This window comes from Sus scrofa, chromosome 14, assembly GCF_000003025.6.
Source record: "Sus scrofa isolate TJ Tabasco breed Duroc chromosome 14, Sscrofa11.1, whole genome shotgun sequence".
Lineage (NCBI taxonomy): Eukaryota > Metazoa > Chordata > Mammalia > Artiodactyla > Suidae > Sus > Sus scrofa.
Window position 1 is genome coordinate 111,890,034 of NC_010456.5, and position 16,948 is coordinate 111,906,981.

The 16,948-nt window shown below is 50.6% G+C and overlaps 1 protein-coding gene across 7 annotated transcripts in view; it reads left to right on the forward strand.

Annotated features, from left to right (window-relative positions):
- Positions 1 to 16,948, forward strand: part of PAX2 (paired box 2) — a 92,617-nt gene that overhangs the window by 67,700 nt on the left and 7,969 nt on the right. For all 7 annotated transcript variants that reach the window (XM_005671388.3, XM_013983669.2, XM_003359329.4 and 4 more), the window contains 2 exons: positions 1,405 to 1,580; positions 3,776 to 3,902. In XM_005671388.3, the coding sequence (XP_005671445.2) occupies positions 1,405 to 1,580; positions 3,776 to 3,902 (303 nt within the window). The remainder of the gene's footprint in view (positions 1 to 1,404; positions 1,581 to 3,775; positions 3,903 to 16,948) is intronic.

The window sequence follows — 16,948 nt, forward strand, 5'->3', positions numbered from 1 at the left end:
GGCTGTCCTTGCGTCTGTCTGTCCACATGATCCTGGTCTCCACTCCTCCCTCTCTCTCCCTCTCTCTCTCTCTCTATCACACACACACACACACACACACACACACACACTCTTTCTTCGCTTTGCCACTCCCTCCAGGATGGAGTGAAAACAGGAAGCCTCACTAGGAGAGCAGACCCCTTGCTCCATCTGGGAGGCCAGCAAGAGAGGATGGCTGCAGGTTGAGGTTAATCAATATGTAATATTTTCTATGGTCTCCTGAATGATACTGTACCGTGTTACTGTATATAATGCAATATTGATTATATCATATCATATAATCACCTATAAACTGATATATATAACAGTCCCAGAGGAACACCCTGGGGCCTATGGCACGGGCCAGCCCCTAAGGCGCCCCAGCTGGTTTTGGGCTGAGGGGAGCCAAGGAGTGGCCAAGCATGGCTGGGAGGACCCAGCTTTGGGTGGGGGGGAGTTGCGGGGTGGGCGTGCAGGGAGCATGGGCAGAGCAGGTACTTGGCTCACTGTGCGCTCTGCAAACCCCGATGGACAGGGTGTAGACAGCAGGGTAGCAGAGTGGTGGGGAAGTCTAGGGAGAGCGGTACCCCGACAGTACCAACCTGCAGCCCAGGGAGCAAGCACTTTGCAGCACCGCCTTGGCCTTTCACGCAAGGTGCTAATCTCAGCTCCCTGTGAAGACCTCGGGAGGAACCAGGAACCAAAGAACTGGCCCCTGGAAAAAGCCTAACCAGAGTCCCGGTCAGGGACAGAGGCTGAGGAGGGTGGCCTGGGCACAGCAGCATCTACAGACACCCTGTCTTCAGGCTCTGCCTGCGTCAGCGTTTTACAGCTGTCGTGCCACCTGCTGTCCTCACGCTCCAGTCTCAGGCCTGGCCCAACGCAAGCAGAATGCCTCAGCTGGGCCCTCGGAGGCCCTCCTCCCTCAGTGATGAAGTTAATTACTTCACTCAGTCTCCATGTTACACTCAGCCTCGGAGATTTGGTGATTTTCCACCCTTGGAGTCAGTGGAACTGAAATTCATCTCAGAGCCCAGTTCAATTCTCCACAGGCTCAGTAATGCCAGCCCGAGACACCCAGCTCCTCCCTGAGGCTGACCCTGGCGGGGAGACAGAGGGGTTCAGGGGGGACATGCCCTCGGGACACAGCCCCCAGGAGCCCCACTGGCTCCACCTCTGCTGTGACGACTTCCTTTTCTCAGCCGGATCCCTGAGGCATGGCCAGCCCTTGGCCAGCCCCGCCAGCCTCCAAGCTGGGAGTGAGGGGGTCCAGCATGGGTGCAAAGCTCTGGGGGCTGAACCAGGTGCCCGGCCCCTCGGCCCACTGTCCTGCTCTGTGCCCCTGCCGGCCTGAGCTCATATCCCGAGCGTCCATGTGTCCTCCAGATGTGTCCGAGGGCTCAGTCCCCAATGGAGACTCCCAGAGTGGCGTGGACAGTTTGCGGAAGCACTTGCGAGCTGACACCTTCACCCAGCAGCAGCTGGAAGCTTTGGATCGGGTCTTTGAGCGTCCTTCCTACCCTGACGTCTTCCAGGCATCAGAGCACATCAAATCAGAACAGGTGAGGAAGGCGCTTTCCGCTCACAGAAGTGGGAAGGGCCTGGGCAGAGCAGGGCCCCTGGAGGATGTGCTCACGGGTGAGACACACACACGCCCAGCATCGCAGGGGCCACCTGTGGGTGTGCTGTGTGTGCACCATATGGACACACTTACGCTGGGACATTGGGGAGCAAAGCTAAGGAAAATCACTGTCGTGTATGGTAGTTAGAGATAGTGAGTGCCGGGGCGAGCATGGCCCTATGTAAGCCTTCTGCTGTTTCAGTTCCAGTCCTTGGTTTCCCTGTCTTGTAGAATGAAGGCCTTGAATGTGTGATCCAACAGGTCCCTCCCAGCCTCGCCATTCTGTGCTCTGACCTAGAGTACGCAGGGGGTCCTCCTACCTAAATGCCCCCAGCAGCCTATGGAAAGTCCACGTAATCCTGGGGTGCTCTTCTTGTCTGGTGTCAGGAGGTGAACCCACTGTGCTTACCTCCTGCCCCCTAATCCTACTGTCTAGTGTGACCCCAGGCAGGCTGACAGCTACCCCTCGGACCCAATACTTCCCGCAGAGGCAGAACAGCCTAGAGCAGGCCGCCTGGGATGCAGCCCACCACACAGCAGCACAATATACAGCATAGAAAGCCATCTCCTGACTCCTCACGCTCACCCGTGTACATGTGTCCACACACCACCACTACCCACCTGCTCCGTCCCCACCCCTGCTCCATGCAGCTCGCAGGACCTGGCCCAGCGCCCCCAGACTACCGGCTCAGCACAGCTCCATGCCTGCCTCCACCCATGCATCAGGCTAGGCTGCTGCGCACAGGGCCCAACACCTGTTCCCCCTATACCACAGCCCAGGCCAGGCCCACAGCCGCAGCACAACACAGCCTGCCGTGGTTACACACTCAGACACACACACACTCACTCAAATACGCATCCGCTCAGCCTTACAGGCTCCGCACAGCACAGTTCCGCTCTAGGACTCCAACAGCTCCCAGCCATTCGCCTTTCTCCCCGCCCGTCCTTTTATCCCATAAGCTGTTTGTCTTCATAAAACAAAAATCAAAAGTCTTTTTAAGGTGCCCTGAGCCATAAACCAACAAAGGAGGAGCCGGCCGAGGCGGGCGGCTGGGTGCACCCTCCCCGAGTCCCCGGCTGTATTACAATGAATAACCTTTATTTACTTTCATTAGACTATTAAACACCAGCACAGTCATTTTTCCCCCTGAAACTCGGAGCAGGGCCCATAAAGCAAATCCGAAGCCTAATTGAGTTCATTTTAATTTCTCTCCGATCACAGCGAATTACTCTGGTGATAAATCAGGGGGCAGCTTCACCCCCAGTAGAAGGCCTAATTTGCAGCTAATTACAAAACTGATTTCTACAGGAAGATCAATACGAGAAGGAATTGGAAATGACGAGGCAATCCTGTCCAGCCGGTGTGGGGAGGGGGCCCTCTGGGGGGGCCAGGAAGCGGAAGGGAAAAAAACGGACCCGAAAGAGCAGAAAATCAGTTTTAATTTAACGTAATATTAATCAGAGCAACTTTTCCTGCTTTGTGCGGGCTCCTGGTCGGCCCAGCTCTGGGGTCTGGCTTGGCGGTGGCTGCAATAAAAAGCCAATTACCCGAGTGTTTCGGGCAGGACACCCTTTCAGAGTCAATGACTGGCCCCCTCCCACCCTTCTGTTAGCCATGTGGACTCTCCCCCTCCCCAATTTCATACCCCAGTGCACAAGCAGAGAGCGAGGGGCCCGTGGGGCTGTCTTTGTTTGTTTTTAAAAAAGGGGCGCCAGCACTCGCTCAGCCATCAGCGGGCCCAGCAGTGCCAGGCTGGACGCCCCAGGAGGCCCTTCCCCCAGCTACTGCCACCTCTCCTCCCCCAGACTCCCCACCCCAGGGGAACCTTAAAACACCCCTTGCCTCTCAGCTACACCCCGCCCTTGGGGCTTCTTAGGACAGAGACCTGAGAGGCGCTGGGATGACCACTGAGAGTGCGCAGGCTGCACCTTGACTTCCCAGAGCCGGGTCCGCCCCCACCCACACAAGGCTCCATCAGCCATTGAGCCCGCCCCTCCCCCCCACCGCCCTCTGCCTGGCCAGCTCCTTCCACCCCATCTGGGAGGGCTCCCTGGTCCTCCTCCCCATCTGCGCTCCGAGCCCTCTCTCGCCTGTGTGCGTCAATCGTGAGCTGTCTCTTTTCTCTCTCCTCCCAGGGGAACGAGTACTCCCTCCCAGCCCTGACCCCTGGGCTTGATGAAGTCAAGTCGAGTCTATCTGCATCCACCAACCCCGAGCTGGGCAGCAACGTGTCAGGCACACAGACATACCCCGTTGTGACCGGTAAGGGGGCTTCCAGGAGGTTGGGGAAACTGCTTGCAGAGGGGGGCGCCTCAGCCCGTGCCATCTGGGGCCCAGGATGACAAGTGGGCCCCCTGCCATGATCTCTGCAGAGAGAGTGAGCCAGGGTGCTTCCTGAGCAGATGTGTGCAGATGTGGGAGAAAAAACTGGGGTCAGGGTCTCTGTGGGCTTCAGAATCGAAAGGTCAAAGCCGGAAGGGGCTATGCCTGGGTCTTTCTGCCCATCCTCTCGATTCTTTCTTTGCCTTTCTTCTTACCTCCGCCGAGGTGACCAGAATTATGAACCTCTTGTTAGGACATGTGCAGAAGAATGCAGAGGGCAAAATAGCGGAGCCTCCATACTCCTGTGTCCCCAGGGCTCCTGGGGGACCTGCTTTCCTCTCCTCTGGACATCCTGGGTGTACCAAGGCTGTAGCTTTGGGCTTCAGGGCATGGCATCCAGCACTGTGGTTATAGATAAGCTCTATTATTTCAGCCCTTCTCCAGCTTCCCAGAGAAATCACTGAGACCAAGGCTTGATTTCAAGGCCAGGCAGGGTCAGGTTCGTCCCGGTCAAATACAAGGGGAGGAGACACCTTACGCGGATGCTCGAATGGATTAGGAGCAGCAGAGGCAGCTAGAGGGAAGAAGGCTGAGGTGCCGTGAGGTGAAGGGCCCAGCAGATGAAGCTCCAGGCCACAGGGCTGGGTTGTGGAAGGCGCCTGGCACTGCAGAAGGGTTTCCAGGCCAGGAAAGTGCCCAAGTGGGAGAGACACACATTGAGGTGTTATTAAAATTCACCTAATTATTCTGGAGACACTAAAGCCAATGTGCCGTTTGTTCCTTGGGAGACAGAATGATTGAGAAGGGTCTCGGTGGGGATTGGGAGACACTGAGGCGTTACCTGCCGAGCAAGGCGAGCAGAGGCGGCCTGGGAACCCGGCAGCAGAGCTGCAAGCAGCCAGCGTCACAGCCAATGGCAAAGACAAGGAGCGGGCATGGCCCCACTGGAGGCCAGGGCCCTGGTTCTGACTTGGAGCTGTTCTGAACACAGCTCAGCCTGAGATGGGCTGCAAGTGGCCTCCCAGCCTCCAGCTGGGGGGCTGGGGAGAGCCTTGCTGTTAGCTGTGCTAGATTCTCCCTCAGGGGTGTCCTGGTACAACTGTTTCCAGCCTGGACAGAGTTGAGCTCTTTGGCTGGGCGATCAGAGGTTAAGTTCTGGAAGTGTCGGAGAACTGGATGGGCTTTTGGGAGTGACAGTCTTAGCGGGCTCCAGGACACAGCCTGTTATCCACTGGCCCTCAGCTGCAGCCCTCCATAGCCCAGCTCGGAAGCTTTCTGAGCTGTGGGGGTTCTGCCCAAGAAAGGGCGATGGCCCAGACCACATTTCTCCTGATCTGCTGAGTCACAGTGGTCACTTTCCAAAGGTGGCCCACCACAGGCAGTGGCAAAACAGAGTCCAGGAGACTTTTCTCCAACCCCAGCTGTGTTTCCCTGGGCCCAGGGCCACAGTCCAGAAGGCAGAGGCCTCCTGGAGTGGAGAGCTGGATCTTCAGGGCAGGGTTCCTGCTGCAGGAGAGCTCAGGCTGGTGCAGAAAAGTGCCTCCACCTTGAGCATCCCCCGCCCGCCTCCCCCCCATGGCCCTGGAACGGTCCCAGCTCAGCCTGGGAACATCTCCGGCTGATCCATCTGGATCCAAGTGTGAGAAAAGTTCATTTCAGACCCAGCTTGACATTCCCAGGTGGCAAGTTAGCACTAACATCTCAATCTGTATGCGACATTTCAATCAAGCGAGGAGTAACAAAAGCAGAACCATTAACATTCGGAGCTGTTCACCAGTGGTAATGACGGGGAAACTCACTCAGAAACTGGAAATTACCAAAAAGAGAGAGAAGTGTATGGAGAGGTGGGGGAGGGGTGCTGGGCGGGGGTAGGGGGCAGGGAATGATTTTTCTACACTCAGGCCAAGATCCAATGTTTGAATTAATGGTGCCATTACCCGAGAAAGGGCTACAGATTATGCTCATTCTTAAAATGTTTTTGCTGGCAATTAAACGGCTGCAGTTATTGATCTTTGTTGATTTTATGTCCTCCTAATTTGCATAATCTATTAAAGATGAATGATTCATGATGTGTTTATTACGGGGATGAACAGAATTTGCTGGAGGTGCTGTCAAGGTGAGAAACGGGGCAGTGCCCAGAGACTTCATGGGCCATCTCAGGAGCGGGTCCCGTAAGTGGGCCTTCGGACCCTGAGTTTGCGGGGAGTGGTAAGCAGTGGTGTAAGGAGAGCAGGCTCCAAAGAAGTAGACTTTAGAACATTCTAGAAAGACATTGGCATCTGTGAGACTTGAGCTCCAAGCACAGCGGGGATGAGGAGTGGCTTTTGGTGTGTTTATTAAAATTCCTCTTCAAGATGCTTTAAAAGCTTATTCAGGTGGAGAATACAAAGGGCACTGGTGGAGGAGAAAAGGCAGGCCTTTTCTGGCAGGTGTTTCTGGCCAGGTGTGTGCTAAAGGTGAGAGAGTGGCAAGGCCATCCTGTGCCCATAGCCTGGCTCGCACGTAGCAAGGTGTTCAAGGAGCTCCCTTCATTCCCCACACCCTAAACACCCAGCTCACCTTCCCCGGGCACAGGCAGCTGGGGCCGCAAGGATCTGGGAGTGGGTCCTGAGGAAACCAGCCCAGGAAAGCCTAGCCTAGCCTGAAGAGCTGACCTTATTGATATTCCTGCCACCTCCTGGCACTGGAGGCTGATTTCAAACTTCACCAGCCACTTGATGCAGCTGTTCCACAAGGTCAGGACTGAGAGGAGAGAGGAGTCTGGACTATTGTGTGGAGGGGAGAGCGGGGCCCAGTGGGCCAGGACACAACTAATCACATTGCAGGCAAGGGTGGCTGCCAGAGGCTGGGGCTCGTCCCCAAAGCCTCCCCTCCGCACCTTCCATCATGGAACCAAGGAGAGAGACTGATTTTTCTGGGTAGTGTTTGCAAGTTCTGCCGAGATTTTAATTTCACTGCATCACAACTCAGCAAGCTGCCAAGTCAAGCTGGTTATTTAAATTTATCACCCACTTTCCCTTCCGCCGCTGGGCTGCTCTAGCTTAGCAGCATCTCTTCTCTCCAGCCCAGTGCTCTAGGCTGCTGGTCTGGAACGGAGCCGAGTCTCTCCTAAGTGATAAGGAAAAAGGGAGCAACTAGATGAGAAAGTAGATGGGGGCGGGGGGCGCTACGCTGGCCGCAGGCTTCCTCAGGTTGGCTGGCTGTGGTGTGTGCCTTCTACCGCCTTCTTCCCCTTCCAAAGGACCCCACAGAGGGATGCCACCAACTCTGCTGTAGCCCCAGGGGCCTCTGGGCCAGGGCCTCTTCAGGGAGGACTGTGGCTCCAACTGTGTGCTGGTACCTTCAAGTCTCCCATCACTGATAGCAAAGAGCTCTCCTTCCCCATGACCTCCTTACCTCGCCCCCTCCCTCCACCCCCTGTGCCCGGCCAGGCCCGGAGCCGTGGAGGAGCGTGAGGGGAATCTTCTCCGTGACGCTGATCTGCGTGGAGAAGATGAACACTAGTTTAAGTATTCCCAGAGTCACTCGGAGATGCCTCTAAGCACCTAAATAGAGATTCCCTCGGCCTGGTGAAAATCCACTCTGATAGTGAGAGCAGGTTTCCTACCCCAGAGCCCAAATGGAGCAAGAGGGTGCTGGAGGAAGTTGGGGATGGTATAGCGGTGCTCTGTGCTCTCTCTCGAAGCTGAGGGATGCGCCAGGGCCCAGAGCTGCTGCACCGAGTGGGCTTCACGGGCCTCTGGCGGGCCTCGCTGCCAAGCACTGAGAGAGCTTTGTGCAAGTGTAGTTCTCACCACTCTCATTTTAATCCCAAAGAGGTAATGGAGGATGCGATTGATGTCCAGAAACAAGGCAGGCTAAACTCACCGAAACACAGCTGGATAAATATAATAGGAATTGCTAATATACAACCAAACCTCACTCTCTGTGCCAGAAACAGAGGGAGCCTCAGAGCCAGAGCAACAGTGAGAGACGGCTGGTATCACCTGGAGGTAGACCCTAACCCACCAGACACAAGACATGACCTTGGATCCAAGAGCAGCAGGAAGCTAGAACTGAGCATCTCTCCGCACGAAGCCAGGAACAGAACAGGGCAACACTGTGCATGAAAGGAAGGGAAACCCACAAACTCATCCCAGAGGCCCCGGGGAAGCAGGTGAGGGAAAATAATGTCTCCGTGAGACGTGGAGACCCCAAGCCTGACCCTGGTTGAGAGTCCAAATTTCTACCAGGAAGACGTGGTAGGAACCCCCAGTCAAGAATGGACATAAAAATCTGTCCAGGATAGTAACCCCCTCGGGAACCCTAGCAGGAACAAGGGCACACTTTCCTTGCAGAGACATTCTATGATCCAGGACACAGGGGACTCCCACAGAAAACAATCCACCACTAAAGATGAGCTCATGATACAAAATTAGACACCTCACATGAATACAAACAATCGCGAGGGAGAGTTAGCAGAAGCAATACATGGGGCAGTCAGTACCCCCCAAGAACTAGAGATCATAGAACAATCCAGAGCAGCTATAAAGTAAGCATATTTAATATTTTAAAAGATACAAGAGAAGTACGTTTGTGTTAATCACAGATCTTTTTTTTTTTTTTTTTTTTTTTTTTTTGTCTTTTTGCCTTTTCTAGGGCTGCTCCTGTGGCATGTGGAGATCCCAGGCTAGGGGTCCAATAGGAGCTGTAGCCACCGGCCTTCGCCAGGGCCACAGAAACGCGGGATCCGAGCCACATCTGCAACCTACAGCACAGCTCACGGCAACCCCAGATCCTTAACCCACTGAGCGAGGCCAGGGATCAAACCTGAAACCTCATGGTTCCTAGTCAGATTCGTTAACCACTGTGCCTCAACGGGAACTCCTTAATTACAGATCTTGATCCCACATCCCCTTCCCCACAGCTGCTCAGCACATTGTCAGGTAACGGAGATCCTAAAGGGCAGAGAATGCACCTGTCGCAATAGTCCCTGATGCTTTGGGGCTCAGGAGGCAGGGGAAGAGAGGAGCCCCAGCATCCCTGAGAGCAGAGGTGTTCCTCGCTTAGCCAAGCTCTCAGACTGCGAAGTCTCAGCAGAAGACCTTCCCTTCTCTTTGGAAAAATGTCTGAACATTGGAGAACTGTAACAGGGACAGTCCATTCCTCCCTCATGCGGGAGAAGGTGGTTTTATTGAAAAGCTTGGGAGATGCTTCTCCTGATGCCCAGAGACTGCCACTCTGGGGGAATCTGTAGCTAAGGTCCAGGAGATGAGGGTGCTGCCTGAGAGGGAAGTGCCCACACACTGGGAAGGAAGAACAGAAGATGCGGGTCTCCTGGAAGCTGGCAAATTTGAGCAGAAGTGGAGGAGGTCAGTAAGGCAAAGCTCAAAGAAGAGCAGGGGCTGGCCCAAGTTCCCGTTGTGGCTCAGCGGAAGTGAACCCAACTAGTATCCATGAGGACGCAAGTTCGATCCCTGGCCTTGCTCAGAGAGTTAAGGATCCCGTGTTGCTGTGAGCTGTAGTGTAGGTCACAGATGCGACTCAGATCCCGAGTTGCTGTGGCTGTGGTATAGGCCAGGAGCTGCAGCTCCCATTTGACCCCTAGCCTGGGAACCTCCATATGCAGCAGGTATGGCCCTAAAAAGAAAAAAAAAAAAAAAACAGGGGCTGGCCCCCAGGGGCTAGAGACCTGGGAGGGTAGTGTCGACTCACCTTCTAAGAAAGGGTCGCAAACTCTTAGAAATTCAGACTCCTTGCCCACATCTGGGAAGGTTAGCAAAGTGGCCTTTTAGGGGCCAGAGGTGTGGACTCTGGGAACCCCTCCTCCCCCTTGCTCAGGGCGTCCTGAGGACCGCTAGGAAGTGCCCCTTTCCTGTAGTTAACAACCTCCTTCCAATGCGACTGCATTTCCCTCCATAAAACAAACAGCTTAGCCCTTGGCCAGCCCCTTGGGGGAGGAGAGGGCAATAAAGGCTGAGAAATGTTTCTGAAGGATGCTGGGAGTCTCCTAGCCTTGTCTGTCGGCTCAAAGCCTCTGATTAGCTGGAGGAATTTAGGGCACAGACATCAGAGTCCCTCTCCAACCTTGAAAGGAGAGGGCTAGGGCACCTTCAGACACACGGCAAATCTGAGAGTCTGTTGCTGTGGAGGCCGAACCAAGCCAAGGGCTCCTCTTCAGCTGAGAAGGCCCATTGGAAAGAGGCTAGCCTCCTCCAAACAGTTCCGAGGCCTCCAGCCACATCCACAAGGACCTCCAGCCCCCAGAGCTCAGCTCTGATTTAATTACAGGGCATTTCCATAGCAATGAGACATTGACAGATAAGGTGGGTGCCCTGGGTCTGCAGCCCAGGGAGTCCTTGGATCAGGGCTCTTTCTCTTCCTCCTTTATCCAGTTCATCTCTAGAGGGAAAAGATCTTGCAAAGAAAAGGCATTAATTGACTCTAGGTCTGGGAGAGGCAGGTCAAATTTGAACGGAATAAAAGCTGTACCACCCAAATCTCCAGCCCCAATTCCACACTCATGTCTGGGTCCACCAGCCATCCCAAGGGTGAGGGGCTGCCCTCCCCAGTAGGGTGCCTGGGCAGAAGCCCGTGGTGCAGCCAGTGGAGCTGCAGAGGGAAGGAAAGGCCTGAGGAGGAGGAGGAAAAAGGTATGAAGCGTTCCCAGGCATCTTAGCAAAGATGTAGTTCCGTGGTCTTCTAAGCCGAGCTCGAATTTGGCCCATTACCTTGGGCCTTTCTTCTTGACTCCTCCCTTCATCTCTTGGCTCCATCCATGAGATCCAAAGGCTGAGCATCCAAATGGGCTGTGCTTGGTTTCCCACAGCATGAACTCACTAATTCATTTAGAGATCAAGGAGAGAGGACAGTTTGAATTTGAATCAGAATGTTTTCAAGGAATCAACGATCTCAATTTCTAGCGCCCATAGTAACCATCTTCAGGCTAACAAAGTGTTCACTAGTAGAAAACACTGTTTTCTTGGTCAGCTGGGTTTTAGGGAATCTTTAATCTGCTGATGATGTTTAGAGCGGCTTGGGGCGTCTCAAAGGAGACTTCTCCAAAGGGCGGTCTCTCCCAGCACTAAGCCTGTTTGCTGCATTATTTGGCACTTTCTAAGAAGAAAAGCTTGGCTAAGCAAAAGGGAAGTCAGCCAACCCAACCATTTCTGAATGACCAGAACCCCTAAATAGTGGCGTCCCAGTGAATTTTACAGGTTTGTATTGAGACCAAGGGCTCAGAAATGTCCTGGTGGCCTTAAGCATCACCTAGGTAAGACCTAAAACCTGTTTCCCCCAGAGAGCCAGCCACCCCCAAGTGACAGGAAGACACCTCCCCCCAGGGTGATCAGAATCCTTCCTCTTTCCCCCCTCCCCATTAGCTGTAGCCTCAGGACAAACTAGCCACTAGCCAGCACTTTTTTCAAGCCTGAGCTTTGGGAGGCAAGCCCTGCCACTATTGTTACTTGGGAGAGGGCTTTGCAAGCCTTCAGCCTGGAATCCTCCCCTGTCCTCCTCAGTGGCGGCTGGGCTGGCGGGCAGGGAGGGAGGAAATCCTGCCGCAGGCTCGGAAAGCAGCCTAATGCTCGGGCAGCTTAAGTGGCCGTTTTCCTTGGGATTAGGGTTTCACTTACACAGAGCGCCTGAAAAACACTGCGCTTTCGGAGGGATTAGAGTTGACAATTCAGTGCTCTCAGAGAACAAAATAAAGCCAGAGAGGAACTGGGAGACCTGGAGTATCGAGAGACCGTGCAAACAGGCTTAACCTCTGCCCACCCAGCACAAGGAACTCTCTTGCTCTGAGCCCATCAGCGAGCCTGGGCCCAGCCTCCAGAATGCCAGTACCGCCCAGCTCATCTTCATTTGCAACTTGCTGATGGAGCTAGAGAAGGTAGCCTGGGGGACCTGAACCAACTGAGGAAGGTGTGGGAGTCTTCCCCACTCTGAGCCTCTGTTCCTTCCTCTATAAAATAAGGGAATTAGCCTAGAAGATACTCAAGTTCCCTTTCAGCCCTTTGAGAATGTGCTTCTCCCCAACACGCCCTCCGCTGTCAGGATCCTGAGGCTGCAGCTTCATCCATGGTCCAGCCAAGTTAGAAAGAAACTGCCTCTTGCGGGCCCTAGGCCAGCAGGCTACCACAGCCCAGTCAAGGGCCATGTGCTGGGCGAAAACGTGGAAACAGCATGACTGGTTGTGTCCAGCGTGTTGGCTGTTGAGGTGCAGACCTCACGGAGCCCACACAGACCTGGCCTGCATCCCTGCCTAGGACACACTGGGGACTAAAGGTCCAGCTGTGGGTGGGAGGGAAATCAGCTGGGGGAGCAGCTGCCCTGAGCTGCAGATGCAGCCCCCTCTGCTGGAACCCAGAGCAGACCGGCCTCAGGATGAGGAGGGTGGGGCCTCTGCCCCCCACCACCCCTCTACCCCCAGGGAGAAACCTTTAAGAGAATTTGGAAACCTGGCAAGTGAGGAACAAGATGAACTATGTAGAAAACACTTTCCCTCTCCATTCAAAGCACCTTTTACAGATTTAAAGTTTGTTACTTTGGTGTGTTCTGTTATCACTCGGGTTGGTCATAAAGTGATCAGAATTGGTACAGTAAATGTAAATGACCAGTATATTTAGGCAGTAATTACAAATTTAGTAACTGTGTATTCTTGGAAATATTATAAATGCTTGGGTCAAATGCAGGCACAGACTGCCAACCTTGAAGCAGTCTAATGCTTTCATTTTCACTACTGTATGAGAAGCCGACAAAACTTGAGGTTAGGATAGTAAAACAAGAGTTATGTTTTCTGGCCTTAGGGTGCTCCATGATGTCAAGTGGATAGCAAAAGTGCTCATTTTCAGAGAAAGATGCTGAGGAAAAGCATCTCTAAATTCACTGAATATAACTTTTCCTGTATAAATCTGTGTCTGATAAGTCTTGTTGTCTTGCTGTCACTGAGCCAAAGCATCTCTGATGTTTTGGTGGCTTCCTTTTTATTATTTCCTTGGTCTTCTGGATGCTGACATTTGCATTGCTTGAGATAAGCCCGCCTCACATGTTATTTTACTATTCTTTGTATGATCTTGTTTATTGGTATCATTCAAATAGTTTCAAACAAATCAGTGTCTTTCATACTCCAAAGAACAGAGGTTCTTCTGGTCTTTTATAAACAGTGCTTATTAATCTTGAGCCTTCAGTACTCTTGAGAACCTGATAAAAGCCATCTAGATATTACATATGTGTGTCTGTAACATCTTATGTATGACTTTATAGGGACTCCCCGAAGCGCATCTGTGCTGTTCTACAGGATCAGTGAACCCCAATTTCAAACTCTTACTGTAGAAAATGGAAGAACCTGAAACATGCAAGAAATAAGAAGCAACAAGGTGTTCTATTATAGGAAGGATTCGCTTAGCCAAATCCCAGGTTACCTTCCTATCTTTTTTGTGGGCCTACAGTGTTTGAGCAGGTCATTCTAGAATCCATTCCCAAGACTACTGCTTGTTCTGTAGCCCAGTTTCTGCCACCTACCAGCCGTGAAATCTTGGACATAATATTTATCACCTCTGAGTTTCAACTTCTCATCTATAAAATGAGGATTAAAAACAGATCAACATCATAGGTTGAGATGAGGAGTAAATGAGACAATATACAGAAAACATTTATGACAGCACCTAGCATAGTAGTAGGTGCCCAGTGCATGCTAGCTAGTCTAGGTGCAAGTAGAAACACAACTCTGCCCTTGCCTCTTAGACCTGACAACAGAGCATAAATTACCCAGTGGTGACTGAATTTTTTTTTCTACACCCATGGCATGTGGGAGTTCTGGGATCAGGGATCAAACCCACGACACAGCAGTAACAATGTCGGATCCTTAACCCACTGAGCCACCAGGGAACTCCAAGATTTTCTTAATGAAGTCTTCCACTTTGCTTTTCTCTGTACCCGTAAGAGGAACTGCACTTAGATTCTCCAAAAGAGTTGATTTGCTCTGGCCCATTTGGTAAGGAATGTCTGACAAAAGTGCACTGTCTGATTCAAATGTAGTGATTGCTGTAGAAATTGGCTTTAGAATCTTCAGGGACTTGTGCAGTTGAACTGAGAAGACATCCTCATCAAGTACAGTGCTTCCAACACTTCTGGGTACTTTAGATTCTCAACTACTCCTGCTTCTTGAAGAGCCTCTTTGTTTTTCAGAAAACTCTCAAAGGATATTAGTACTCAACCCCATGGAGTTTTACTACAGACTTGCAGTGTCAATATTTTATTCTTTGTGTCCTATTTTTCTTGCCTCATCCTAATGACAGCAGCAACAGTATGAGATTTTGCTTGTCAGATGACTTCTTTCGCCTTTTCTTTGGCTCTTTTGGGGAGATTCTGGCTTTATGTTATCATTAAAAGGCAGCGTGGTTCAGACATGGCTTCACACTGCAGCTCTGTCATTTACTAGCTCTGTAGCCACAGGAAAGGCATGGTGTGTCTCTGTGCCCCCATTTTCTCAACTTTAAAATAAGGATGTGAGACCGGTCATCTGAAAGGCTCTTCCATCTTTAAAACTTTGTAATCTTGGGAGTTCCCCTCGTGGCTCAGCAAAAATAATCTGACTAATATCCACGAGGATGGAGGTTCAATTCCTGGCCTCGCTCAGTGGGTTAAGGATCCAGCGTTGCTGTGAGCTGTGGTATAGGTCACAGACGCAGCTGGATCCCTCAATGCTGTGGCTGTGGCTCTGATATGACCCTTAGCCTGGGAACCTCCATATGCCGATGGTGCAGGCTAAAAAGACAAAACAAAAAACAAATAAACAAAAAAAACCCTTTGTAATCTTAGGAAACAATTATCCAACATGAAATGCCCATCCTCTTGTAATATGTGAGTTTTTATCCATGTGTGCTTCTTGGTGCTGCTTTCATGTTCCTGGCATTTATTCTGCTGCGAAGCTGTTATCTTCTCTTTCCCTGCGTTTGCTTGTTTGTTTTAAGAAGGTGGCTGTGTGTCTTAAAGTTTTAGAGTCCATTTCTGCTCCCATTTGTCCATCCCTCTGTAGTAAGGTGAGGCCCAGGGCTCCGTCGATTCTTCCTTGCACAGATTACATTATCCATTCATATGCTCACAGTAAAAGAGGCTGCTCAAAGACTGCTGCTGGGCAAATTGTATGACGGTCTGAGTAATTTGAAAACTTCCTACAGTACGTGTTGTCCATTATTGACAGTGGTGTTCCAGAAGATTATATGACTCTGGCAAGAGTTTGGTCAATTTGTTCCTGCTCTTCAGGTGTTACCTGTGTGCTGATGAAGCGACTGAGAGTGCTTTTGTATGCAGTGGCTTATACCTTTGTTGGCTCAGGGGTCTTGAAGGGGCGCCTCTTGGTGGTGATACTGATGTGACAAAATCCAGAGCAGCAGAAGCACAGCTGTTTGCAGAACATCAGGAAGCTGTACTTTTTCTTCATCATGGGTCTCTTCTCTTGCATTTAAAAATGTCTGAATAGCACTTTCCAGATTGTTTTTTTAATTTTTAATTTAATGTTATCATGGTAAGTTTATTTACAATGTTGTATTAGTTTCAGGTGTACAGCAAAGTGAATCAGTCATACGTATAAATATATCCATTCTTTTTTCCCCTTCATAGGTTATTATAAACTATTGAGCAGATTTTCATATACTATACAATAGGTTCTCGCTAATCATCTATTTTATACAGTCGTGTGTATGTGTTATTCCCACCCTCCCAATTCTTCCCTCCCCACAATGGTTTCACTTATGGTAACCATAAGATTGAGTTTGAAATCTGTAAGTTATTTCTGTTTTTAAATAAGTTCTTTTGCATCATTTTATTAGATTCCACATATAAGTGATATATTTGTCTTTCTGTCTGACTTACTTCATTTAGTATGATCATCTCTGGGTCCATCCGTGTTATTGCAAATGGCATTCTTTCATTCTTTTTTATGGCTGAATAATATTCCATTGTATACATGTACCTCTGTCCAGGGCATTTTGGTTGCCTCCATGTCTTTGGCTATTATAAATAGTGCTGCAGTGAACACTGGGGTGCATATATCTTTTTGAATTAGACTTTTCTCTGGATAGATGCCCAGGAGTGGGATTGATGGATCAAATGGTAGTTCTATACTTAGTTTTTTAAAGAACCTGCATACTGCTGTCCATAGTGGTTTCACCAATTTACATTCCCACCAATAGTGTAAGAGAGTTCACTTTTCTCCACACTCTCTCTAGCACTTATTCTTTGTAGACTTTTTGATGATAGCCATTCTGACTGGTGTGAGGTGAAATCCTCATGGTAGCTTTGACCTGTATTTCTGTAATAATTAGTGATGTTGAGCATTTTTCATGTGTTTTTTGGCCATCTGGATGTCTTCTTTGGAGAATTATCTATTTAGAGCTTCTTCCCATTTTTCATTGGATTTTTTATTTTTCGATATAAAGTTCAGTGAGATGCTTGTATGTTTTGGAGACTAATCCCTTGTCGATTGTCTTTTCATTTTTTTTTATGGTTTCCTTTGCTGTGCTCAGTTTTTTAAAATAGCATTTGGAATGTGTCTCTTAATCAACAGTTCAACAGGCAAAAGTTTCTATATGCTAGAAGTTGAACCATTTGTAAAAGAAAAATCCATGGGAGTTCCTGTCATGGTGCAGTGGTAAATGAATCTGACTAGGAACCATGAGTTGCAGGTTCGATCCCTGGCCACTCTCAGTGGGTTAAGGGTCCGGCATTGCCATGAGCTGTGGTGTAGGCCACAGATGCAGCTCACATCCCACATTGCTGTGCTGTGACACGGGCCGGCAGCTGTAGCTCCGATTAGACTCCTGGCCTGGGAACCTCCATACGCCCCGGGTGCGGCCCTAAGATGAAAGAAAGAAAGAAAAAGAGAGAGAGAGAAAGAAAGAGGAAAGGAAAGAAAAAAAAAAAAAAAAAAAAAAAAAAAAAAAAAAAAAAAAAAAAAAAAAAAAAAGGAAAGGAAAGGAAAGGAAGGAAAGAAAGAGAAATCCATG